We start from the raw sequence: 26528 nt of genomic DNA, 5'->3' as shown, positions 1-26528 counted from the left end.
GGCGAATCAGCGTCACTGTGACTAGGGGGCGTGGTTACTGGGCTCGGCTTCCGGTTGGTTGCCAGGGAGCTGTGTGGAGCGGCCTTGGTTACTGGGATCTAACAGAGAAGATCGGGGATTACTCTGGGATATTGACATCCCATCCGGAATGGCCGCCCTGCAGATCAAGGATGGGGAGTACACCGCCACCATCTACAAACTGGTGAGACTGAGTACTGCATGAAGGTGTCCTGCGGATAGTATGGCTGTATGGTCATGTCTTCTCTGGATAAGGCCCTGCTCCTGAAAAAAGCGCTTCTCTTTATATCTTCCTTAGGGGTTATGTTGGATTATCAAAAAGGCAGGTTTTTCTCCACAAACAGCGCCACCTTTGCTTCTGGGCTTAGTCTGGTATTGCAGCACAGCCCTGTCACTGGAACCTGGCATGTACTGCTGTGTTATACCCAGCCCACAAGCAAGGCGGCTGAGATAAGACGTCTTCATTAATCGCGTCAGTGCCATTAGAGCAGAATCCCAGATATCGTCTTTCAGCTTTTACCACCTTTAAAAAGTAAAAACAAAACCCTCTGGTTCCTGAGGCCTCAGCTTTTTATTATCTCATGGAGCTGTGAGTCTTTTTATTGGATCTATTTTGGGTACATATGAATCAGTGATCGGTTTTTATTCTATTCTTTGTGTTTTTGTTTTTAAAACTATTTTAAAACTCTGGGCCTTCATCATTGAGGTTGTACCCCTCAGCCTTACTGAAGGGGCGCATTGAAGTATGAATGTATTCGGCTCATCCGGTCGCCTCTGCCAGAGATACAGATTTGATGAATTTATCGGGCGTCATCAGCACGCCCCATCTCGCCCATGCTGCACTCACTTTAGCGGATCTGGCCGGGATAGGCGTGAAGACGCCAAAAGTCACACCACCTCTGATAGCTGTCAGTCAAGCACTTACAGTGTAATACCCAGAAGGGAGTGCTGTATATCACTAATGCGATTGTGAGATTGCATGTGAAAGTCCGTGGGGCCTAAAAAAATATTGGAAAAAAAAATCTTGATTTTTTTTTTAAAAAGTTAAAAAAGTAAAAACGCCCTCCCCAAAATTCCTGTTATCTAAATAAAAAGAAATTAAATATTTAGTATTGTCACATCCACAATGACACATAACATACAGTGGGGAAAATAAGTATTTGATACACTGCAGATTATGCAAGTTTTCCCACCTACAAAGAATGGAGAGGTCGGTAATTTTTATCGTAGATACACTTCACCTGTGAGAGACAGAATCTAAAAATAAAAAACAGAAAATCACATTGTATGATTTTTATATAATTAAATTGCATTTTATTGCATGAAATAAGTATTTGATCACCTACTAACCAGCAAGAATTCTGCTCTCACAGACCTGTTAGTTTTTCTGTAAGAAGTCCTCCTACTCTGCACTAATTACCTGTATTAATTGTACCTGTTTGAACTTGTTACCAGTATAAAAGACACCTGTTCACACACTCAATCACACTCCAACCTCTCCACCATGGCCAAGACCAAAGAGCTGTCTAAGTAGTCATCTGCTGGTGTAGGTCCACTGTGTTTTATCAGTACCAAAGTCAGCGCAGCCGTCTACCAGGAAATTTTAGAGCACTTCATGCTTCCCTCTGCCGACAAGCTTTTTGGAGATGGAAATTTCATTCTCCAGCAGGACTTGGCACCTGTCCACACTGTTCTTGATTGGCCAGCAAACTCGCCTGACATTGTCAAGAGGAAGATGAGAGACACCAGACCCAACAATGCAGACGAGCTGAAGGCTGCTATCAAAGCAACCTGGGCTTCCATAGTATCTCAGCAGTGCCACAGGCTGATCGCCTCCATGCCACGCTGCATTGATGAAGTAATTGATGCAAAAGGAGCCCGACCAAGTATTGAGGGCATTTACTGAACATACATTTCAGAACACCAACATTTCGGATTTTAAAAACATTTTTCAAGCTGTTGTTATAAAGTATTCTAATTTACTGAGATAATGACTTTTGTGTTTTCATTGGCTGTAAGCCATAATCATCAACATTAACAGAAATAAACACTTGAAATAGATCACTCTGTTTGTAATGACTTTATATAATGAGTTTCACTTTTTGTATTGAAGAACTGAAATAAATAAACTTTTTGATGATATTCTAATTTAGTGAGAAGCACTTGTAAAACAGGGATATTATCAAAACTGCACAAAGCAGCCCAGTAAGTGACACATCACTGGAATCGGGGTCTCTGCCCCTACATCATGCAGCTCTCAGATGGGATAGCAAAAATCTGGTGACAGATTCTATTTAACCCCTTTCTGGCCCAGGGCATATTAGTACGTATCTGTGCCCTGGGCCTTATGGGCCTGATATGTATTAATATTCCCTGGCGATTTCGCCCGCACACAAGCGGTGCGGGTGAGATCGCCGCCGGGTGTCAGCTGATTGTTACAGCTGACACCCTCTGCTATGTGCAGGGAGTTAATGTGACACCGCTCCCGGCACATTAACCCCCAAAATGCTGCGATCAAAATCGATCGCAGCATTCCGGTGGCAAGAGGAGGTAAGCGCTATACTTACCTTCTCTGCCGGCGTCCAGCGGATGTTGCCATGGTGACCCGACGTCATCATGACAACATCCGGGACACCAGGAGGCAGGAATTTGCTTTGGTCATGCGCAGTGCACGACCAAAGCAACTTCTCCCTGTACAGCGCTGACAGGTTGCATGGTTGCTGCTGCTCTCTATGCCATGCAGGCGATCAGGCTGCAAAAAGTGAAAGTCCCATACTGGGACAATGTGAACAAGTAATAAAAATGTCAGAAAGGAAAAAAAAAAAAAAAAATTGTAAGAATATAAAAAAATATATATATATATATTGTACCCATAAATAAATAATCTTATGAAAAAAAAAATAAACCAATAAAAGTACACATATTTGGTATCGCCGCGTCCAGAACGACCTGACCTATAAAACTGTCCTGCTAGTTAACCCCTTTAGTGAACACGATAAAAAAAACAAATAAAAAACGAAACCTAAAACTATGTTTTATCATCATATCGCCAGACAAAAAATGGAATAAAACGCAATCAAAAAGACGAATGTAAATAAAAATGATACCACTGAAAACATCATCTTGTCCCGCAAAAAACAAGCCACCATACAGCCCCATCAGCCAAAAAATAAAAAAGTTATAGCTCTCAGAACAAAGCGATGGAAAAACAATTCTTTTTTCTATAAAATAGTTTTTATTGTGTAAAAGCGCCAAAATATAAAAAAAATATATAAATGTAGTACCGCTATAAACCTACTGACCCAAAGAATAAAGCTACCTTATCAATTTTACCACACGCAGAACGGTATAAAAAAAGCCCTCAAAAAAACAATTCCTGAATTGTTGGTTTTTGTTTATTCTGCCTTCTAAAAATCAGAATAGAAAGCGATCAAAAAATGTCACGTGTCCGAAAATGGTACCAATAAAAACGTCAACTTGTCCCGCAAAAAACAAGCCGCCACATGACTCTGTCGGCCGAAATATGGAAAAATTATAGCTCTCAAAATATGGTGATGTAAAAACTAGTCTGGCGATGTAAAAACTAGTCTGCAAAAAAATGCGTCTTTTAGTGTGTGACAGCTGTCAATCATAAAAAACCTCTATAAATCTGGTATCTCTGTAATCGCACCAACCCGAAGAATAAAGTCGTCTAATCACTTATACCGCACGAGGAACGGCGTAAAAAATGAACTTTAGGGTTGTGCTAGGGTTAGGGTTGTGCTAGGATTTGGGTTAGGGTTGTGTTAGGGTTAGGGCTGGGCTACAGTTGGGGTTGGGCTAGGGTTAGGGTTGTGCTAGGGTTAGGGTTGTGCTAGGGTTAGGCTAGGGTTAGAGTTAGGCTAGGGTTAGGCTAAGGTTAGGGTTAGAGTTGGACAAGGGTTGGGCTAAGGTTAGGGTTGGGGTTGGGATTTTTTCAGAAGTAAAGAAAAAAAAATTACGACGATATGGCGACTAATGTTGAGCGCAAGTGCTCGCTACTTGAGTTTGCATCGGGTGCTCGGGTATGCACCGAGTATAGTGGGTGCTCGAGTGACATGCTCGAGTCTCTGCCCCAAATGTTTTGCAGCTGTTATACAGCCAAAAAAACCTTGCGGGAATTGCCTGCCATGCATGAGCTATCCCCGCATGTTTTTTTTGGGGTGTCTAATAACCGTGAAACATGCTGGGCGGGGACTCGAGCATGTCACTCGAGCACCCGCGATACTTGGTGTATACCTGAGCACCCGATGCAAACTCAAATAGCGAGCACTTGCACTCAAGACTAATGACAACTTATTCAATATGATGACCTAATGTTATCAAATTCTGTGTCGTACCTCAGGGTTCAAAATGTTCACTATACCCCTTGATAAAATCCTTGAGGGGTGTAGTTTCCAAAATGGGGTCACTTGTGGGGGGTTTCCACTATTTAGGCACATCAGGGGCTCTCCAAAGGCGACATGGCATCCGCTCTCGATTCCAGACAATTTTGCGTTCAAAAAGTCACACAGTGCTCCTTCCCTTCTGAACTCTGCCGTGCGCCCAAACACTGTATTTTCCCCACATATGGGGTTTTGGCGTACTCAGGAAAAATTTCACAACCGTTTTTGGGGTCCATTTTCTCCTCTTACCCTTGTGAAAATAAAAAAATTGGGGCTAAAAGATAATTTTTGTGGAAAAAGTTTGATTTTTTTATTTTCACGGCTCCATCTTATAAACTTCTGTAAAACACTTGGGGGTTCAGGGTGCTCACCACACATCTAAATAAGTTCCCTGAGGGGTCTAGTTTCCAAAATGGTGTCACTTGTGGGGCGTTTCTACTGTTTAGGCACATCAGGGGCACATCCGCTAAATATTCAAGCAAATTTTACATTCAAAAAGTCAAATGGTGCTCCTTCCCTTCCGAACCCTGCCGTATGCCCAAGCCGTAGTTTTCCCCCACATATGGGGTATCTGCCTACTCAGGAGAAATTGCGCAACAAACTGCATGGTGCAATTTCTCCTGTTACCCTTATGAAAATGCAAAATTGGGGGCTGAAAAACATTTTTGTGGGAAAAATGTGAAAATTTTATTTTTACGGCTCAATGTTATAAACTTCTGTGAAGCACCTTGGGGTTCAGGGTGCTCACCACACATCTAGATAAGTTCCCTAAGGGGTATAGTTTCCAAAATGGTGTCACTTGTGGGGGGTTTCCACTGTTTAGGCACATCAGGGGCTCTCCAAACGCAACATGGCGTCCGCTAATTATTCAAGCAAATTTTACATTCAAAAAGTCAAATGGCGCTCCTTCCCTTCTGAACCCTGCTGTGCGCCCAAACAGTGGTTTTCCCCCACATATGGGGTATCGGCTTACTCAGGAGAGATTGCACAACAAGTTGCATGGTGCAATTCCTCCTGTTACCCTTATGAAAATGCAAAACTGGGGGCTGAAAAACATTTTTGTGGGAAAAATGTGAAAATTTTATTTTCACGGCTCCATCTTATAAACTTCTGTGAAGCACCTGGGGGTTCAAGATGCTCACCACACATCTAGATAAGTTCCCTGAAGGGTCTAGTTTCCAGAATGGCGTCACTTGTGGGGGGTTTCTACTGTTTAGGCACATCCGCTAATTATTCAAGCAAATTTTACATTCAAAAAGTCAAATAGTGCTCCTTCCCTTCCGAATCCTGCCGTGCGTCCAAACAGTGGTTTTCCCGCACATATGGGGTATCGGCGTGCTCAGGGGAAATTGCACAACAAATTGCATGGTGCAATTTCTCCTGTTACCCTTATGAAAATGCAAAATTGGGTACTGAAAAACATTTTTGTTGAAAAAATGTGAAATTTTTATTCTTACGGTTCAATGTTATAAACTTCTGTGAAGCACCTTGGGGTTCAGGGTGCTCACCACACATCTAGATAAGTTCCCTAAGGGGTATAGTTTCCAAAATGGTGTCACTTGTGGGGGGTTTCCACTGTTTAGGCACATCAGGGGCTCTCCAAACACAACATGGCGTCCGCTAATTATTCAAGCAAATTTTGCATTCAAAAAGTCAAATGGCGCTCCTTCCCTTCTGAACCCTGCTGTGCGCCCAAACAGTGGTTTTCCCCCACATATGGGGTATCGGCTTACTCAGGAGAGATTGCACAACAAGTTGCATGGTGCAATTCCTCCTGTTACCCTTATGAAAATGCAAAACTGGGGGCTGAAAAACATTTTTGTGGGAAAAATGTGAAAATTTTATTTTCACGGCTCCATCTTATAAACTTCTGTGAAGCACCTGGGGGTTCAAGATGCTCACCACACATCTAGATAAGTTCCCTGAGGGGTCTAGTTTCCAGAATGGCGTCACTTGTGGGGGGTTTCTACTGTTTAGGCACATCAGGGGCACATCCGCTAATTATTCAAGCAAATTTTACATTCAAAAAGTCAAATAGTGCTCCTTCCCTTCCGAATCCTGCCGTGCGTCCAAACAGTGGTTTTCCCGCACATATGGGGTATCGGCGTGCTCAGGGGAAATTGCACAACAAATTGCATGGTGCAATTTCTCCTGTTACCCTTATGAAAATGCAAAATTGGGTACTGAAAAACATTTTTGTTGAAAAAATGTGAAATTTTTATTCTTACGGTTCAATGTTATAAACTACTGTGAAGCACCTGGGAGTTCAGGGTGCACACCACACATCTAGATAAGTTCCCTAAGGGGTCTAGTTTCCAAAATGGGGTCACTTGTGGGGGGTTTCCACTGTTTAGGTACATCAGGGGCTCCCCAAACGCAGCATGGCGTCCGCTAATTATTCAAGGCAATTTTACATTCAAAAAGTCAAATGGCGCTCCTTCCCTTCTGAACCCTGCAGTGCGCCCAAACAGTGTTTTTTCCTCACATATGGGGTATGTGCGTGCTCAGGGGAAATTGCACATCAAATTTTGGGGTCCATTTTTTCCTGTTACCCCTGCAAAATAAAAAAAATTGGGTCTAAAGTAAAATTTTTGTGAAAAAAGTTAAATGTTAATTTTTTTCTTCCACATTCCAAAAATTCCTGTGAAGAACCTGAAGGGTTAACAAACTTCTTGAATGTGGTTTTGAGCACCTTGAGGGGTGCAGTTTTTAGAATGGTGTCACTTTTGGGTGTTTTCTGTCATAAATGCCCCTCAAAGTCACTTCAAATGTCATGTGGTCCCTAAAAAAATGGTTTTGTAAATTGTGTTGTAAAAATGAGAAATCGCTGGTCAACTTTTAACCCTTATAGCTCCCTACTAAAAAAAAATTTTGGTTCCAAAATTGTGCTAATGTAAAGTAGACATGTGGAAAATGTTATTTATTAACTATTTTGTGTGACATATCGCTCTGATTTAAGGACATAAAAATTAAAATTTTGAAAATTGCGATATTTTCAAAATTTTCGACAAATTTTCGATTTTTTTCACAAATAAACGCAAGTGATATCGAAGAAATTTTACCACAGTCATGAAGTACAATATGTAATGAAAAAACATTCTCAGAATCAGGGGGATCCGTTGAAGCGTTCCAGAGTAATTACCTCATAAAGTGACAGTGGTCAGAATTGTAAAAATTGGCCTGGTCATTAACGTGCAAACCACCCTTGGGGGTAAAGGGGGTTAATAGAAACCTGTTGCTCAATTCTCACTTCCCAAGCCACAGGGAGCATGAATCACAGCCTTGCTACACGATTGCAGCCACGTATGTTTTTCTCTCAAACACTTTGGCATATATAAGAATATATAGTTTGAAGAACATTTCATGGTGCTCACCACTTTGGGTGACTGACAGCTCTCTCACTGTATACGCACAAGAAGTAGCCAGCCAAGGATGGCCTCGACTCGCCTCCTCTCTGCTCTTCAAACTATGTACTCTGTAAAACTCTGGAGTGTTTCAGAAAAAAGCCATAGCTGACTGCTGCCTGTGAATTGGGCAGTGACAGGCTCCCCTTTACTCCTGAGGTCAGCGCCTCCCCGTCTTCCCCTGCAGTAGGGTCAGAGCGATGACGGATACTCTATGGACAGCTCGATACAATCCATCAGGCCTCCTTGTACTGTAGTTTGGAGATAAGATCACACAAGTATTGTCCTATTTAAGTAACTAATGGGAAATGATCTCTTCTGCCTTTACTTTGTCAGATAAAGGAAGGACGATACGGAGAAGCAGTGCAGACCCTCAGCATTGAGCTGCAGAAGCAGTATCGGGTAATGTCAAGTTAATACTAGTAATTACACTTCTGTATCATTCTACTTAGTGAATATGATATTCTCCAGTGCGGACATGCAGGGCTGGGGATTCAGTTCAGGCAGCGCTGGCTCTGGGTTAACTGAGCGCTGTCAGTCAAGCTAAGGGGAGGTGCGCAGTACGTTCATTGGGGGTCGGAATGGTGCATTTAGCCCTCAGCCACGCCAAGGGTGCATCAAGGAGCCCTCATTTGCACATCATATAAAATAAAAATGTTTTCTATCTAACTAAAGAGGTAAAATCTCATCTGCAGGTGTGACATTGATAGGGCCTCGAGGGAAATGTATAAATAATTTCAATCTCGTTTTGAGAGTCACACACTACCTTTAAAGAGGTTGTCCACTACTTTGTCATTGACGATCTATCCTTAGGATAGGTCATAAATGTCTGACACCCGGCACTCCCACTGATCAGCTGTTATCGGTGGCTGGAAGTCCTCACTTGCGGGGCTGGCCGTTTTCTGATAGTGGCCAACACAGGGTACTACACATCCACCTCCTATTGATTTGAATAAGAGGTGTAGTACCAAGCCTCGGCCATTACCAGATGACGGGTAGCCCAAGTGAGTCCTTCCGGCCACCGATAACAGCTGTTCGGCGGGGGTGCTGGGTGTCAGACCCCAGCTGATCAGACATTGATGACATATCTCAAGGATAGGTCATCAATGAAAAAGTAGTGGACAACCTCTTTAACTCTTGATGCTGCTTTTATATCTTAATTTTAATATATATTAAGGGAAATTATTATATATAATAATTTTATATACAATGAAGGAAATAATTATTTGATCCCCTGCTGTTTTTGTAAGTTTGCCCACTGACAAAGACATGAACAGTCTATAATTTCAAGGGTAGATTAATTTTAACATTGAGAGATAGAATATCCAAAAAGAATCAAGAAAATCACATTGTATAAATTAGATACATTTTTTTGCATTTTTCAGTGAGAAATAAGTATTTGATTCCTCTGGAAAACAACACTTAATACTTGTGGCAAAACCCTTGTTGGCAAGCACAGCAGTCAGATGTTTTTTGTAGTTGATGATGAGGGTTGCGCACATGTCAGGAGGAATTTTGGTCCACTCCTCTTTGCAGATCATCTCTAAATCATTCAGATTTTGAGGCTGTCGCTTGGCAACTCAGAGCTTCAACTCCCTCCATAAGTTTTCTAGGGGATTAAGGTCTGGAGACTGGCTAGGCCACTCCATGACCTTACTGTGCTTCTTTTTGAGCCACTCCTTTGTTGCTTTGGCTGTATGTTTTGGGTCATTGTCTTGCTGGAAGACCCAGCCACGACCCATCTTCAATGCTCTTACTGTGGGAAGGAGGCTGTTGGCCAAAATCTCGCGATACATAACCCCATCCATCTTCCCTTCAGTACTGTGCAGTCGTCATGTCCCCTTTGCAGAAAAGCACCCCCAAAGTATAATGTTTCCCCCACCATGCTTCACGGTTGGGACGATGTTCTTAGGCAAGTTGAGTTAATGCCAAAGAGCTCCTTTTTTGTCTCATTTGACCACAGCACCTTCTCCCAATAACGCACAGAATCATCCAGGTGTTCATTGGCAAACTTCAGACGGGCTTGCACATGTGTCTTCTTGAGCAGGGGGACCTTGCGGGCACTGCAGGATTTTAAACCTTTAAGTCGTAATGTGTTACCAATAGTTTTCTTGGTGACTGTGGTCCCAGCTGCCTGGAGATCATTAACAAGTTCCCATCGTGTAGTTTTAGGCTGATCTCTCACCTTCCTCATGATCAAGGATACCCCATGAGGTGAGATTTTGCATGGTGCCCCAGATCGATGTCGATTGACAGTCATTTTGTATTTCTTCCTTTTTCTTACTATTGCACCAACAGTTGTCTCCTTCTCATCCAGCGTCTTCCTTATGGTTTTGCAGCCCATTCCAGCTTTGTGCAGGTCTATGATCTTGTCCCTGACATCCTTAGAAAGCTCGATCTTGCCCATGTTGTAGAGGTTAGAGTCTGACTGATTAATTGAGTCTGTGGACAGGAGTCTTATATACAGGTGACTATGTAAGACAGCTGTCTTTAATGCAGGTAACGAGTTGATTAAGAGCGTCTAACTGGTCTGTAGGAGTCAGAACTCATAATGGTTTGTAGGGGATCAAATACTTATTTCTCACTGCGAAATGCAAAAAAAATTATCTAATTTATACAATGTGATTTTCTTGATTTTTTGGGGGGGATATTCTATCTCTCAATGTTAAGATTAACCTACCCTTAAAATTATAGACTGTTCATGTCTTTGTCAGTGGGCAAACTTATAAAAACAGCAAGGGATCAAATACTTATTTCCTTCACTGTATATTACGGGAAACTTTCGGGCAGGGGAACATTATGCTCCTATTTGTCACCGAACATCTCTCTCACAGAATTATTGAAGCAAAGCTCTCCATCCCAGCACTGGAGGCCAGTGACTCCAGATTCCTTTCTATGTAAGGTTTTCTGCTTTATTCCCACCCTGAATTTTAAATCACAAAGACACAAAAAGTAATGCACTGGAGCAGGGATCTGATTGACCTTTGCATTATGTGCCGACTTTTATTTATCTATTTTTTACTAGCATTATTCATTTTTTTCTTTGGAAGATGTATTGATGTAGCGTCTATTATCTTGTTACATGTAGATTTCTGGTGTATACTGTATATGTTGTTTTTTTGTGTTGCAGTCTAGGGCTGGTCTGTCTCTCCTGGGATACTGTTATTATCAGATGCAAGACTTCGTCAATGCTGCAGATTGCTATGAACAGCTCTTGCAGATAAATCCTGAAGTTGAAGAGTATAAAGTATATTATGCCCAGTCTTTATACAAGGCGTGTATGTACCCAGAGGCCATGAAAGCAACTTTTCTCTTGGATAGTCCTGCATATCAGAGCAAGGTGAGGGTCTGGGCCTTTACACAGCACGTTCTTGTATTCCAGCTGTGACCACCTCCTGCCATCTCCAGCTTAGAAACATGTCTCACATCTTTACATATCCTAGCCCATTTGGCATGAAACAGATTGCATATTTCTCAAGTTGGAGTTTAGCAGTGGTCTCACACAAATGAGTCTCCCATTTGGCTGACACCTGTTTTGCTGACTCCACCATACACTTGCATGCTTGGCCGAACAGGCCTGTTTATTTTAACGGGGAGAGGATGAAAGAATTGTTCATGCTCAAATGAACATTACCCATCCATTTTTGCCCTTGTTTTCTGCCATCAGGAGATGCTAGTGAAGTCCCTATATAAAGTATGCTATATGGACTAAAGTATTGGGACACCTGCACATAACTTCTACAGGAGCATTTACATGGGGATGCCTTTCCCAGACCCATAGCAGCTTAAAGCGCCTCTATCTTCTGGGAAGAGTTTCTAGAAGATTTTGGAGTGTGACTGAGAATTTTTCCCATTCATCCTGAAGACATTAGTGAGGTCAGATACTGACATTGGAAAAGAAGGCCTAGCTCACAGTTATAGTTCAGATATGTTACATGTGGTTGATTTCAGGCCTCTGTGTGGGTCGCTTAAAAGGGTATTGACACGGGTGTGTCAGGTGTAATAGACAGTCGCTCTGGATCTGGCTGTAGAAGGTCACTGCGCTTGGCATTGCAGACACCTTCTTAATCCTTCTTACTTTAAGACCCAGCGGCGACCTCTGTCCTGCTGCTGATTGACAAACCCTTGCATGGGAGTTAAAAACTCTCAGTTTGCTCCAGGCAATTGCCGGTGATTCTTCTATGTTCTTTTGTGCATGCTTGGAGCACTAGCTGTTGGCTGGCTTCTTCTCTGGTGCCCTTGGAGGACAGTTGGCTTTACTCCTCTGGTGTCTGTTCAAGCTAAGTTAATCCCCTTTGTTTGTCTACCTTGTTGTCTTTAGTTGGTACTGGGGCCTGACCAGTGCTCACACCCCCTCCCTATCTAGGGCCAAGCTCTAGGGATATACAGGGTTTAGGGTCCTGCTCGGTGATTGGTGTGGAACCAATATAGGGACGGTAGGGTAGGCAGGGTGTTATTAGATCTGCCTAGGGGTCTCCACTCCCCCTTTCCCTAGAGTTTGGGCTTCCTCCCCCTCTTCCCTTCGTGTTGCACTTAGTCTTTCCCACATCTTGCGTGACAGGTATTCCCATCTCCAACATACTATCCCAATATATAGTATGTGTGATAATAATAATATTACTAGTAGCTTAGGTATGCATGGTTACGGCCTCTGGTATAGTGACAGTTAGTTGTTAGTGGTTTTGACCATGGATACCTAAGATACTGCAAAGCCTGCACATGGGGAAAGCGGAATAGCGAATGAGAAGAACTATACTACATTTCTAACTGGAGATATTTGCCAATATTATTACACAGCTAGATACATTCCTTGAGGGGTCTAGTTTCCAAAATGGGGTCACTTGTGGGGGGTTTCCAATGTTTAGGAGCTCCCCAAATGCGTCATAGCGTCTGCTCTCGATTCCAGCCATTTTTGCGTTCAAAAAGTCAAACGGTGCTCCTTCCCTTCTGAACCCTGCCGTGTGCCCAAACAGTAGTTGTCACTCACATATGGGGTATCGGCATACTCAGAAGAAATTGCATAGCAAAGTTTGGGGTTCATTTTCTCCTGTTACCCTTGTTAAAGTAAAAAATTTGAGGCTAAAGTAAAATTTTTGCAAAAAAAAAAAGTTAAATGCTTATTTTTTCTTTTCACATTCCTTAAAATTCCTGTGAAGCACCTGAAGGGTTAATAAACTTCTTGAATGTAGTTTTGAGGGGTGCAGTTTTTAGAATGGTGTCATTTTTGGGTATTTTCTGTCATATAGACCCCCAAAGTCACTTCAAATGTGATGTGGTCCCTAAAATAAATGGTTTTGTAAATTTTGTTGAAAAAATGAGAAATTGCGTGTCAACTTTTAACTTCCTAACTAGAAAAATTATGTTTCAAAAATTGTGCTGATGTAAACTAGACATATGGGAAATGTTATTTATTAACTATTTTGTGTGACATAACTCTCTGATTTAAGGGCATAAGAATTAAAATTTTGAAAATAGTGAAATTTTCAAAATTTTCACCAAATTTCTGATATTATCGCAAATAAACGCAAATCATATCGAACAAATTTTACCACTATCATGAAGTACAATATGTTATGAAAAAACATTCTCAGAATTAGTTGGATATGTTGAAGTGTTTCAGAGTTATTATCACATAAAGTGACACTGGTCAAATTAAAAATTGAGGCCCGGTCATTAACGTACAAAGTGGCTTGGTCCTTAAGGGGTTGAAGGAACCTGTTGCTTGATTCTCGCCGCCCAAGTCATGGGCACGATTGCGGCGAGGTATGTTTTTCAAAGACTTTGGCATGTATAAGAAAACATAATATTGTTCAACTTACAACTGTAGTGTTGTCCCTTTTGTAATTGGACCTTTGGATGGAAAAACGAGAACCATTGATGGTGAAGGTCACCCACTTCAGCATTGACTCATGTATATTGCCAGCTTCAATGTGAAGATCCACTTTTAGGACATCTTAGCATGTTAGAAGTACAATACAAGACAGAAAATATAGCAATTTCAATTGTTTTACAATTAGGTGCATCCTTATAAACTGTAGGAACATTTCATATTCCCTGAAGACCCCCAAACAGAATACAGATGGAGATAGCTTGTGATAAATATATTTGTCCTATCACTGTGATTATAGCTTTGATCCACCTCTATTTTTCTCTTAGGTTTTGAAATTACAAGCTTGTATTAAATATGGAGAAGAAGACTTATCAGGAGCTAAGGTATGAAATTAATTTAAAATGTACTTTTACCAAACATTACAGGTGAGTGTAAGAAACTTTGTAATATATTGTATCTTATCAGAGAAATCCGCTTTTTTCTCCACTCATTCCTCTCCTCTTGCCTCCTGAACTTGCCATCATTTTGTGAAAACAGCTCAACTCCATCTTTCTCAGATAAGATGGACTGCTAGCTCTCTGTGCTTTTATGTGATTCAACCTATTATATGGAGAGGGAAGGGAGAGGAAACAGGCAGGGGTAAAAATGTAAAGATCGACGTGAACTTTCTAATAAGACATTTACCTCACCCCAGAGCTGACTCAAATCCAGACGACTAAGGACTGTAGTATAATTTCCTCCATGCAGCTGCAGCTTGTCTCTGTATGCTAAAAAATGGTGTTAATGCTGCTGTTTTCCTGAATTTGGGGTTGTTTTTCCTTTGTTCCTGCAGCACTCTATTCCTGAAATATGACCCCTTCTTACCTTCTAGACCCCATAGTAAAGAGTTGAGGTCCAAGCCCACTTGGCTTAAAAAGACTTTCATTCAGGGAAGAGGTTATATCTCAGGAATGATGAGGTGCATTTATACCGGGTAAAAAAATGACATATTTTTAGCAAGTAACAGGTCTTCTTTGAGCGAACAGTAGATACAAGTATAGCAGTGAACTTAAAGGGGTGGTCCGAAATTAACACTGATTTAATCCTAAATCAACTGGGCTAGTCCCTGCTCTACTGAACATGTGTCGGTTGCAATTAACAACCGATGCATGCTCAGTGGAGCAGGGACTAGCCCATCCCCTGAAACGGAGGTCACTGATGACACTTTGTATCAGGGAGGGGGCAGAGGTTTCTTCAGTGAACCCAGCCTCTGCCCCCTGATAACCTCTCATTTGAGTATCCCAGAATACACTGTGGATTCTCAAACGAGACGTCATCTAACAGGAAGTTGGTTAAAAAAGAAGTAGTTAAATAGATAGACATTTGGGATTAAATCAGTGTTAGTTTCTGGCCACTCCTTTTATGTTTTCTTTTTTTTGAAACTGAAGTGCTAAAGTGCAAGGAGTTTGTATGTTCTCCCCGTGTTTGCTTGGGTTTCCTCTGGGTTCTCCGGTTTCCTCCCACACTCCAAAGACATACTGATAGGGAATCTAGATTGTGAGCCCCGATGGGGACAGCGACAATAATGTATGTAAAGCGCTGCGGAATATGTTAGCGCTATATAAAAATAAAGATTATTATTATTATAATGTTATTTATTGTATTATTATCTTTAGAATGATATTATTATTGCATCCTACTAATCGTCTCTTTGATATGATCTGATAGAGTTTGGTGGAACAGATACCTTCTGATGATCCAGATAGTGAAATTAATTTGGGATGTTTGCTGTACAAAGAAGGACAATATGAAGAAGCCTGCAAAAAATTCATCACTGCCATGCAAGTTGTGGGGTATAAGCAAGGTAAAGAGATTCTACAAAGATTTTTCTGTTCATTTTGCTAAAAAAAAAATCTGGACACTCTATACTACTAGAAGTAGAGACCAGACTCTCAAGACGCAGCTTCAACTATGCGGCATGTCAATTATTTCAGCATTTTGGAATGTTTTTCACCCATTCAAATGAATAGGGGAAAAAACATTTGAAAAATGCATGTAAAAAAGGTGCGTAGTTTACACATCGATTTTCCTCCGAAGAGATGCGATCTTGGTGCAGAAATTTCTGCTTAACATGCACATAACCTTAAAGGCCAAGAGAGCCTGTCACCGGCATGTGTTGGATTATATTATAGCATTTTCTAGATGCTGAATAGTCCTAAACTAGGAGTGAATGTAATTCCTAAGCGGCAGAGACATCACATTTTCTAAGGTGGAGTGGAGCGTATTATAGTATTGCAATAGGTGTAATCATTTGGATCATTTACCGATTTTCCCACAATTTACAGATTTTTTTGAACGATAACACAAAATTCACATGCTTTATGTATTCTTAGTCAGCTTAGTTTTCGTTTTACTTTGACATTTTTCTAGTATTTTGAAAGATTTGATATGTGGTAAGTTTTGATCCGCGCGATTGATGCCCACCAATTGTTGGCAATGTATTGGAGCCGTTTTCAGTCTCAGAGATGAGAAGCACTGGGCGACTTTTGCCCCTTTATTTTGTGATATGCATTTACATCTATTCTGCATTCAGAACAAGGTGATACACTGAACTATAATAATTCACAAGCCTCATAGATTATCTATCCCACAACCCCTACCGTGAAGCCCTCATTTCAGCGGACGACATTGCCTCATATTTCAAAAACAAGATTGCCCACATCAGAGAAAGCTTTATTTTACAACCCCCAAAACTCTGCTGCATAATGGGTCCACCCCCCTCTCCCATAACCTTTTTCCCCACCATCACTTTAGGGAAGCTTGTCACTCTTCTCTCCAAGTCACACCTCACCACTCGTGCCCTTCATCCTATCCTATCCCACCTCCTCCATAACTTCACCACTGTGCTTATCCCCCATAACTCATCTCTAAATATAACTAACAAATAAAGCTGCACTCTGTAGCGTTATAGTATGTATACATGAAATATAGCAAATGTGAGCTGCATTACTGCTCTGGAAATAATAAATTGGCCAATTCATGTGCTAAGTATTCTCAGTTATTCCTATTTTCTAGAGCAGTAATGCAGCTCACATTTCCTATAGTTCATGTATACATACTATAACGCTACAGAGTGCAGCTTTATTTGTTAGTTATGGTATATATAGAGATGGTTACTCTTAGTAAGCACCTGTACAGACCAGTTTTCTGATTTGGAAGTGCCGGTCAGTCTTTTGATATTCATCTCTTCGACTTATCATTACCTCTGGTGTATTCCCTTCCTTTTTCATATACAGAACCATCACACCATCCTGAAGAAGCCATCCCTTGTCCTGTCCTCTATGTCTATGTATTTTCTCATATCACTACTCCCATCTGCTTCAAAACTCCTTGAAGAACACGTCCACATTGACGTTTCCTCCCACCTCTCATTCAGCTCACACTTTGACTAACTAAGATCTGTCTTCCGTACCCACTACACCATGGAAACGGCCCTAACCAAAGTCACAAACAACCTGCTAACTGCCCAAGTACATAGACAATACTCTGTACTCCTCCTCATAGACCTGTCCTACGTCTTTGACACACTTGACCACTCCCTTCTACTGGAAATCCTCTCATCCATTGGCAATCAAAGAGCTGGCCTTTTCTGGATAATTTCATACCTTACTAACCGCACATTCAGCGTCTCCCATTCCCACACTACCTCCTCCCTCTTTTGGTATACATCTAGGCTCTCTCCTGGGACCCCTCCTTTTATACCTTTGGCTTGAGACTCATAGAGTGTTTTCAAATACTTGATCTATGATGATGACAATCAAGTAAACCTCTCTGGCCCAGAAGTCACACCTCTGCTGTCCAAATCCCAGAGTGTTTATCATCCATATCCTCCTCATCATGCTTACTAAAACTCAGTGTAGACAGAACTGAACTCATCATCTTCCCTCCGCCTCATTCACTCCCCCTAATAGACCTATCATAATCTGTATTCCCCGAACATCTACGAACTAACCTCTTGAAACCTCCTCACACGTAATCTGGGGTCTTTACAAGACCTCCTTGTTCCTCACATAAACATCTCCAAGACGTCTCCCAATCATCCTCCATCCTCTGGAATTCAGTACCTCAGCACATCAGATTGTCTTCCACAATCGAAGCCTCCAGACATAACCTGAAAACTCATCTCTTCAGGAAAGCCTCCAACCTGCAGTAACCCCGCTGCCCCCATCAACCAACCCTTTAAACCATTGTCTCCTTCCCCATAAATTTGTAGATTGTAGTCCTCTCCCCCTTAGTGTTTACATGTACATGTTTATTGTACTTATATCCTCACTTGTAGAGCACCCTGAAATTAATGGTGCTTTAACAAATAATAATAATAATAATTTAAGCCATAGCCATATCATCAAATGTACTTACTTTCTTTATTGATGTAAATATCATTATAGCAGTAATTATCTTCATTTGGCCGAAATCATTATCTAGTAGATAAAGTAAATAAAAACTTTTGTACTTTTATTTGCCTTATATTTTTGGCATGATGATTTATTTCTTTTGTGTTTGGATAGACTTGTCCTACAGCATTGCCTTGTGTTACTACACCATGAAGCAATACGTGCCTGCTCTAAAGTACATTTCCGATATTATAGAGCATGGAATCCGAGAGCATCCAGGTAAGTTACAGTGGTAGATCTCTGGGATGTACAATACTGCACGCTTTAGTTGTAATGTGAACATGCAGCTATCTGGTGTTCTTGTGTATGAAGGAAAGGCCAATGTCAATAAAGAGGCAATGGTAGTGAGCCATGTACTAGTGGCTTGTATTCCTATGTCATCAGCATTTCACATAGTCGTTGTTATCACTATGTATGAGTGTAAAGAGTCCGATGAGGCAGTGTGAGCGGCACTCTCATCCTGTATTTCTGTGTATCCAGAGCTTGGCGTCGGCATGACAACTGAAGGAATCGATGTCCGCAGCGTGGGTAATACTTTAGTACTGCATGAAACAGCACTGATTGAAGCATTTAATCTAAAGGCTGCCATTGAATATCAGTTGAAAAATTGTAAGTCCATCTCTGTCTTTAGTTTAAGTACCTCATATAAGGCTAATATTCATGAAAGATGTCCTTAATCCTCCTGTACACCCTAACCTAAAGAGGTATTCGCTATGTTGCTTACCCCATGTGCAGGGCATTGCAATAGGTTAGGTATCCATGGTTATGATCACTCATATAGTGACAGTGATTTGTAAGTGGTAGTAACCATGGATACCTAAATGACTGCAATGCCCTGCACATGGGGTAAGCAACATAGTGAATCTGAAGAACTATACTACATTTCTAATTGGAGGTATTTGCTAATGTTATTATTATTACATTTTATTGTATTATTATAACTTATTAATTTATAATTATATATACAGTACAGACCAAAAGTTTGGACACACCTTCTCATTTAAAGATTTTTCTGTATTTTCATGACTTTGAAAATTGTACATTCACACTGAAGGCATCAAAACTATGAATTAACACATGTGGAATTATATACTTAACAAAAAAGTGTGAAACAATTGAAATATGTCTTATATTCTAGGTTCTTCAAAGTAGCCACCTTTTGCTTTGATGACTGCTTTGCACACTCTTGGCATTCTCTTGAGCTTCAAGAGGTAGTCACTGGAAATGGTTTTCACTTCACAGGTATGCCCTGTCAGGTTTAATAAGTGTGATTTCTTGCCTTATAAATGGGGTTGGGACCATCAGTTGTGTTGTGCAGACGTCTGGTGGATACACAGCTGATAGTCCTACTGAATAGACTGTTAGAATTTGTATTATGGCAAGAAAAAAGCAGCTAAGTAAAGAAAAACGAGTGGCCATCATTACTTTAACAAATGAAGGTCAGCCAGTCCAAAAAATTGGGAAACTTTGAAAGTGTCCCCAAGTGCAGTTGCAAAAACCATCAAGCGCTACAAAGAAACTGGCTCACATGAGGACCGCCCCAGGAAAGGAAGACCAAGAGTCACCTCTGCTTCTGAGGATAAGTTTATCCGAGTCACCAGCCTCAGAAATCGCAGGTTAACAGCAGCTCAGATTAGAGACCAGGTCAATGCCACACAGAGTTCTAGCAGCAGACACATCTCTACAACAACTGTTAAGAGGAGACTTTGTGCAGCAGGCCTTCATGGTAAAATAGCTGCTAGAAAACCACTGCTAAGGACAGGCAACAAGCAGAAGAGACTTGTTTGGGCTAAAGAACACAAGGAATGGACATTAGACAGTGGAAATCTGTGCTTTGGTCTGATGAGTCCAAATTTGAGATCTTTGGTTCCAACCACTGTGTCATTGTGCGACGCAGAAAAGGTGAACGGATGGACTCTACATGCCTGGTTCCCACCATGAAGCATGGAGGAGAGGTGTGATGGTGTGGGGGTGCTTTGCTGGTGACACTGTTGGGGATTTATTCAAAATTGAAGGCATACTGAACCAGCATGGCTACCACAGTATCTTGCAGCAGCATGCTATTCCATACGGTTTGCATTTAGTTGGACCATCATTTATTTTTCAACAGGACAATGACCCCAAACACACCTCCAGGCTGTGTAAGGGCTATTTGACCAAGAAGGAGAGTGATGAGGTGCTACGCCAGATGATCTGGTCTCCACAGTCACCAGACCTGAACCCAATCGAGATGGTTTGGGGTGAGCTGGACCGCAGAGTGAAGGCAAAAGGGCCAACAAGTGCTAAGCGTCTCTGGGAACTACTTCAAGATTGTTGGAAAACCATTTCCGGTGACTACCTCTTGAAGCTCATCAAGAGAATGCCAAGAGTGTGCAAAGCAGTCATCAAAGCAAAAGGTGGCTACTTTGAAGAACCTAGAATATAAGACATATTTTCAGTTGTTTCACACTTTTTTGTTAAGTATATAATTCCACATGTGTTAATTCATAGTTTTGATGCCTTCAGTGTGAATGTACAATTTTCATAGTCATGAAAATACCGAAAAATCTTTAAATGAGAATGTGTGTCCAAACTTTTGGTCTGTACTGTATATATGTATATATATATATGTATATATAATTATTATATATATTTTTTATTTAATTTAATAATTATTATAATAACATATTATTATACTGCATATTGGGTTATGATTTTGGAGATGAGAATACCCCTTTAACTGTACAGCGCAGTCAAGATGCTGATCATGCTCCGCATTGAGCAGATGCCAACTGTGTTATACAGCCGTTGCAGCAAAAGATGAGGGTGGGGAGTAGACCACACCCGTTGCCGTGGAGGCCCATATCGGTTGGTTATGGCGAGCGCACACCACTGGGGGTAGGACAACAAGAGGAGGAACTTTGTATTTTGTGCCCTGAATTCTTTCTGGCCTTGTATAGGTGCTCATTAATAAAATAGTTTGGTCCCCATATAGCTTGCATTTATCGGCCATTTTTCCCAAGCCAGTCCTGCTGATAATTATTTTAGGGATGGGTTTATCGATCCAGTTATTGATTAATAAGCATTTTCTGTGTCATACGTGATTAGGATTAAGCGTTACATCTTATCCATATCCAGGACATAACAGTGATATTCTGCATGTATCCATTATCTATAAAAGAGAGTTACAGACATCTTTCCCTTGAGGTTGGCATTATCAGAGCTCAGACACTGAGTAAATTAGCAGATACAGGCCCATCACATATGATCTCAGTGTATAACATGATATAATACATATATGAACTACAGTAGCATACAGTACTAAATGTTTCCTCACTATGTGCTTTTACATTTGTCCTTGTAGATGAAGCAGCTCAAGACGCTCTGACAGACATGCCTCCACGATCAGAAGAGGTAAACTTGTGGTCATTATGTACTGCACTTCCGGGTATACTTCGGTGCACAAGTAGGACCCCAATCCTTTAAACAGTGTAAGAAAGACTTTGCACTCGCTTCTTCACATAGACTGAAATATTTTATTGTTCATAGAAATTCCAGATTCAAGACGTTTCGGTCAGTAAGACCTTCATCAGTCTGTCCGGCAAAAACAGATATATACAAAAATTGAATACAAATCTACATACATGTAAAGACAAAATTACACAGACAAGTATAAAAATTGGAAGTCATCTTATAGAACCATTATTAGAGGAGAAATCTTGCGTTACCAAGGTCTGACCAGGAGGAGCTCATCCTCATATTAGTCCATCCAAATTGGAAATCTGGAGGAAGGAGGAAGAAGAAACAAAAAAGAAAGCAAAGGGCGCAAAAAAAGGGGGTAAGAGAATGAGGGTGATCAGGAACAATGAAATATTCTATGAACAATAAAATATTTCAGTCTATGTGAAGAAGCGAGTGGCAAGTCTTTCTTACACTATGTAATAGATGTAACTCTATTGAAGAAGTCGTAGTAGTAGTTGTAGGGTTTGGTACTCACTCGGCTGCGGTTGAGGTAGGAAGAGAAGCGTTTTTAGTGAAATCCAGGCCGGTTTATTAAAACAGCATAAACCGCTCAGGAAGCAAAACAAAACAAACACAGCCTTTTCCGGCACAAAGTGGAAACACAAAGTAAAATGTCCAAACAGCATTGCAGCCTCGCCTGCTCAGGTTAGAGTCCAGTCCTTAGGTCCTAACACAGATCAACACTCTGGAGATCCACACGTCTCCAGACACAGACAGCAACTGAGACACTCTGTCTCTGTTTTATTCACACGCCCTGGGCTGGGGATATGTGAGCAACCAATCCCCCCCAACTTTTATGACTGCTTGTAAAAAAACAGCCCTGATACCCCCTATTAACCCTCTCAGCACTATGTGTGCTGGAGCATGCTTTCCTTGTTTTACATCACCGAAGCTATCAACCTGGGTGATACATATCTCCCCTCAAGGACCTGACCGGCGGCCATCTTACATAGTTCATTTTGAGATAAAAATGAAGTGGCACCTCTCCCCAGCCTACTAACTTCCTTGTTGCCTGGGGTGGGTGCTCCACATTGATCAGTATTGCTGCTGACCTGGACATGCTACTGTGACTGACAGTGCGCTTGTTCTATAGTCTATAGTAATAACAGTGTCTTTGAGCAAGTGCACCGCTCAGCAGCTCATCGGGAAAGTGAGCAGTGCTATAAATATCTGCTCTGTAGAAATTAATGAGCTGAGAGCTCAGCCTTGAATGTAGCTATTACGCATGTTCATCCCCTACTCTTAGACAGCAGGGTTGGTCGGTCCTTTGGCAACGAGCTATAAGTAGTAAGAGCCATAGCAGGAGAATGACAGCGGATAGAAAAAGCAAGTCAATTGCAAACTTGCTTATTTTCATACTGCCTAACTAACTAACTATACCAATTTCCTAACATGAGAATAGCAATTTAACTAATTAAAAAAATTTTGGCTTGATTTGCGATATTCTGGGAGCCATACATTTATTTTTCAGTCAATAGTATTAGGGCATGATTTTTGCAGGAGTTTTAACATTGGTAACATTTAGGGGTCAATACAACTTTCTGATCCCTTTTTATTCCATGTTTTTTTCCGGAAGCCATTTCGATACATATTTTTTGTGTTTCAGTGTTCACCATAAGGAATAAATATTTCGGTATTTTTTTAGCTTGGGCCGTTACACACTCAGTGATATCAAATACGCACATTTTTTTTAATTTATATATTTTGTTATTTTCTTTCAGGGAAAAGGACAGTGTATTAAACCTTTATATCTTTAGGGGGGAGAGGGGTTTATATATTTTTAAGGGTTTTTTTTTACGTTTTTACTTAGAACCTGCAATGTGTAGTATTGGTTTAATGCCTTTATTGGTATGTGAACACTACATTGTCTACCTGGATACAGAATGCTGTTAATATATGATAAATGATTATTATATCATGCACTGCTGAGAGGATCGTTCACAATCCTGTGTATTATTCTTCAGATGTCTCCTTACTTTTTCTATTGGCTCAACATATCCTAAAAAAAACGTGGTGCGCAACCTTTTTTTGGTCCAAGAACCACATTATCATACTGAACAAATCTCAAGGGCCGCAATGAGAATTAAAGGGGTATTACTGTCTGTGACATTTACGGTATAGCGATATATGTTTGATAGGTGGAAATCCTACTTACAGGAGTTGGAACTCCACCGATCTCATGGTACGTTCACAGAGTTTTTTTTACAAGGATTTAGAAATAGATTCTGCACCGAAATTCACATAAAAACGACTTTAAATACTCTTTGAATAAGCTTCCGATTGATTCTAATAGAAAAAGCTCCTGTTCTGCACACAATGCTGTTTATTTTTTATGTTATTTTTAAGGAAGCAATTTTTTTTACACTTGTAGTAAAAATCCTTTTGTAAATCCTCGTCCAAAAACTGTGTGAATATACCTTAATGAAGAAAAAGTGGCAAACGCTCATGGCTTTCGTTGGGGACCCCTGGTCTATACTATATGCATTTATATGTGGCCATCTAGTGGTTGTCATGTGAATTGCAGCCCATCAAGGCTTGCCAGCATGTTGCCAAATTTTATCACAAGAAGTTGTAGGAGTGGACACGTTGTACTATGCTGAACTAGGAGCTGCATGTCTGGATGGAGTATTCCTAAATGCAGCCAGGGTAATTTACTAAGGCAATTATTTGTACCTGTTTACTTATGATCTGATTTTCACAGGAACTTGACCCCGTCACTCTTCACAATCAAGCGTTGATGAACATGGAGGCCAAACCCACTGAAGGGTTTGAGAAACTGCAGTTTTTGTTGCAGCAAAATCCTTTTCCTCCGGAGACATTTGGAAATCTCTTACTTTTGTACTGCAAGTATGAGGTAGGGGATCCTATAAGTTAATATTTCCGTGTCTTTATTGGGACATGCAGAGCATTTTAATAAGCACTTAGTAATTCTAATGAAGTCATGCTCTCTCACCACACATCAGTTTGACCCTGGTGGGTTGTAAGCCTAAATTGTTTCCCTGACCTGATTTATAGACACAGGAATACAGTCCCAGCAATGCTAGATATCAAAAAGATTTAAAAACGTGTAAAACTCCCTAATATTACTTATTGTTCTGATTCTTGATTTAAAGTGTAATAGTCACTTTTTTATTTTTTTTTTCATGAGTCAATATTACAGGTGAAAATAAGAAACTTTGTAATTTATCACATTAGAGAAATCTGCTTTTTTCTCCTCCAGGACTGATCATTCATTCTCAATTCAAGAGTAAAATCCGTCTTCAGCTAATATACAGTGGGGAAAATAAGTATTTGATACACTGCCGATTTTGCAAGTTTCCCCACCTACAAAGAATGGTGAGGTCTGTAATTTTTATCATAGGTACCTTTCAACTGTGAGAGACAGAATCTTAAAAGAAAAATAAGAAAATCACATTATATGATTTTTACATAATTAATTTGCATTTACTCTGTCGCCTCATTGGGGGACACAGGACCATGGACCATGGGTGTTATGCTGCTGTCCACTAGGAGGCGACACTATGCATAATCTGTAAAAGATTAACCGTGGCTCCTCCTCTGCAGTCTACATCCCTGGACGGCGTCAGCCTTCTCCAGTTTTTGCTTAGTGTCGCATAGGAGGCACACCTAAAACTTTTACTCCGTTTTTCACCGACTGGATTACAGATGAAGAAAAGTGGGTCTACTGCGAGACTCCCGGCATGGCTCCTTCCTCGGCCCCTTATTATGGGGTGCACGGTTGAAGTTGAGATGACTATTCCCCATGTCGCTCCTTCCCCAGCCCCTCGGGTGCTGGTTCGAAGTCGAGACCCCCCTCCTTCCCCAATTCCTTTTTGTTTCTGGGTTGAGGTCGAGGCGAGAATATAGCCCCCTGACGGTGACAATAGCACCTCCCTAATCCCCCCCTGGGGGTATTAGGTTGAAACGCCTCAGGTAGGGTCTGTACAGGCAGCAGCTCCCAGCAGCCAGCACACTACGGCTGAATCCAGGGACCCCAGCCTTGCTGCGGGCTCCTGTCGGGACCGGAGGGAGCGCAGGCAGAACACAACAGAGGCACAGGCCTCCCTGCGCCCTGTTTCTGCGGCAGCACCAGCTCTACGGTGCCTCAGAGGGACTCTTCACAGGGCCCCCCCTTCCGCTTATACCCCACCGCTATCCTGCCTTTAAATCCGGGGGGGTCCGGTTCAGATCCGGCCCCCTCCCGGACTTCTGCGCTGGCCTGCAGTCCCTTTGGGCATCAGGCATCTAATTTAGGCCGCGGCTTCGGCCTAGCCGAAGCCGCCACCTCCTCTCCCCGGCCCGCCCCCCGGATGACAAATACAGTGTCATAGAGGGGGCGGATCGAGACTGAAAGGGCGCGATTTCACACAGTTCTGCCGCCCTTTTCAGCTCTCCACCCCCCTTCTTTCTTAACTTTACTCCAGCGGCCATTATCTGCTGCAGGATAAGGGAAGACCAGCCAGTCTCCGGGGGGCACAGGACCGTGGATCTTCGGCGCTGGACCTAGGGGCACACCGGTGGGATAAGATCACAGCTGGAGTTCTTCCTCGGCTGTGAGTCCAGGCTCCTCTGCATAGCCACCCCTGTAGGGCCCTCTGCATAGCCACCCCAGTGCAGTATGCTGGGTTCAAGGTCCAAGAGAACCAGGCAGGACTGCTATTATGCACTCTGTACAGCCTGCAGCAATACTCTCCCAAGTGGTAGTAACTCGCCCCCTGGGCCGTGGGGCACGCGGAACCGGGCAATAGTGAGACGCTGGGAGTAGTAGTGGCGGCCCGGTCCCGCGGCTCAGGGTGGTCAGACCAATGGTAGTCTGCTACGTGCTATTGATAATGTCCGACTACGCCACCCGTGGATTGCAGTTATTAGGAACCGCCGCTGCAAGGCAGTCCGCTGGGGCCGATGATGAATGCAGCTGGGAAGAGTGCGGCCCCAGGGC

At 41.8% G+C, this 26528-nt stretch overlaps 1 protein-coding gene across 2 annotated transcripts in view; it reads left to right on the top strand.

Moving 5' to 3' along the window:
* Positions 1-9: 9 nt before the first annotated feature.
* LOC141265261 (intraflagellar transport protein 70A) overlaps positions 10-26528 on the top strand; it is an 82845-nt gene continuing 56326 nt past the window's right edge. Inside the window, exons 1-9 of one of the 2 annotated variants that reach the window (XM_073678105.1) lie at positions 10-202; positions 8162-8227; positions 10956-11165; positions 13982-14038; positions 15363-15498; positions 18203-18307; positions 18569-18697; positions 21432-21481; positions 24291-24443. In XM_073678105.1, coding sequence (XP_073534206.1) covers positions 149-202; positions 8162-8227; positions 10956-11165; positions 13982-14038; positions 15363-15498; positions 18203-18307; positions 18569-18697; positions 21432-21481; positions 24291-24443 — 960 coding nt within the window. In that variant the 5' untranslated portion in view covers positions 10-148. The remainder of the gene's footprint in view (positions 203-8161; positions 8228-10955; positions 11166-13981; positions 14039-15362; positions 15499-18202; positions 18308-18568; positions 18698-21431; positions 21482-24290; positions 24444-26528) is intronic. The other variant, XM_073678106.1, reaches the window with a different exon arrangement.

Source organism: Phyllobates terribilis, unplaced genomic scaffold (assembly GCF_046119375.1).
Source record: "Phyllobates terribilis strain yellow unplaced genomic scaffold, ASM4611937v1 Scaffold_4__5_contigs__length_816908805, whole genome shotgun sequence".
Classification (NCBI taxonomy): Eukaryota; Metazoa; Chordata; class Amphibia; order Anura; family Dendrobatidae; genus Phyllobates; species Phyllobates terribilis.
Note: the sequence above shows the minus strand (reverse complement) of the source record. Positions and strands in the feature narration are given on the sequence as shown.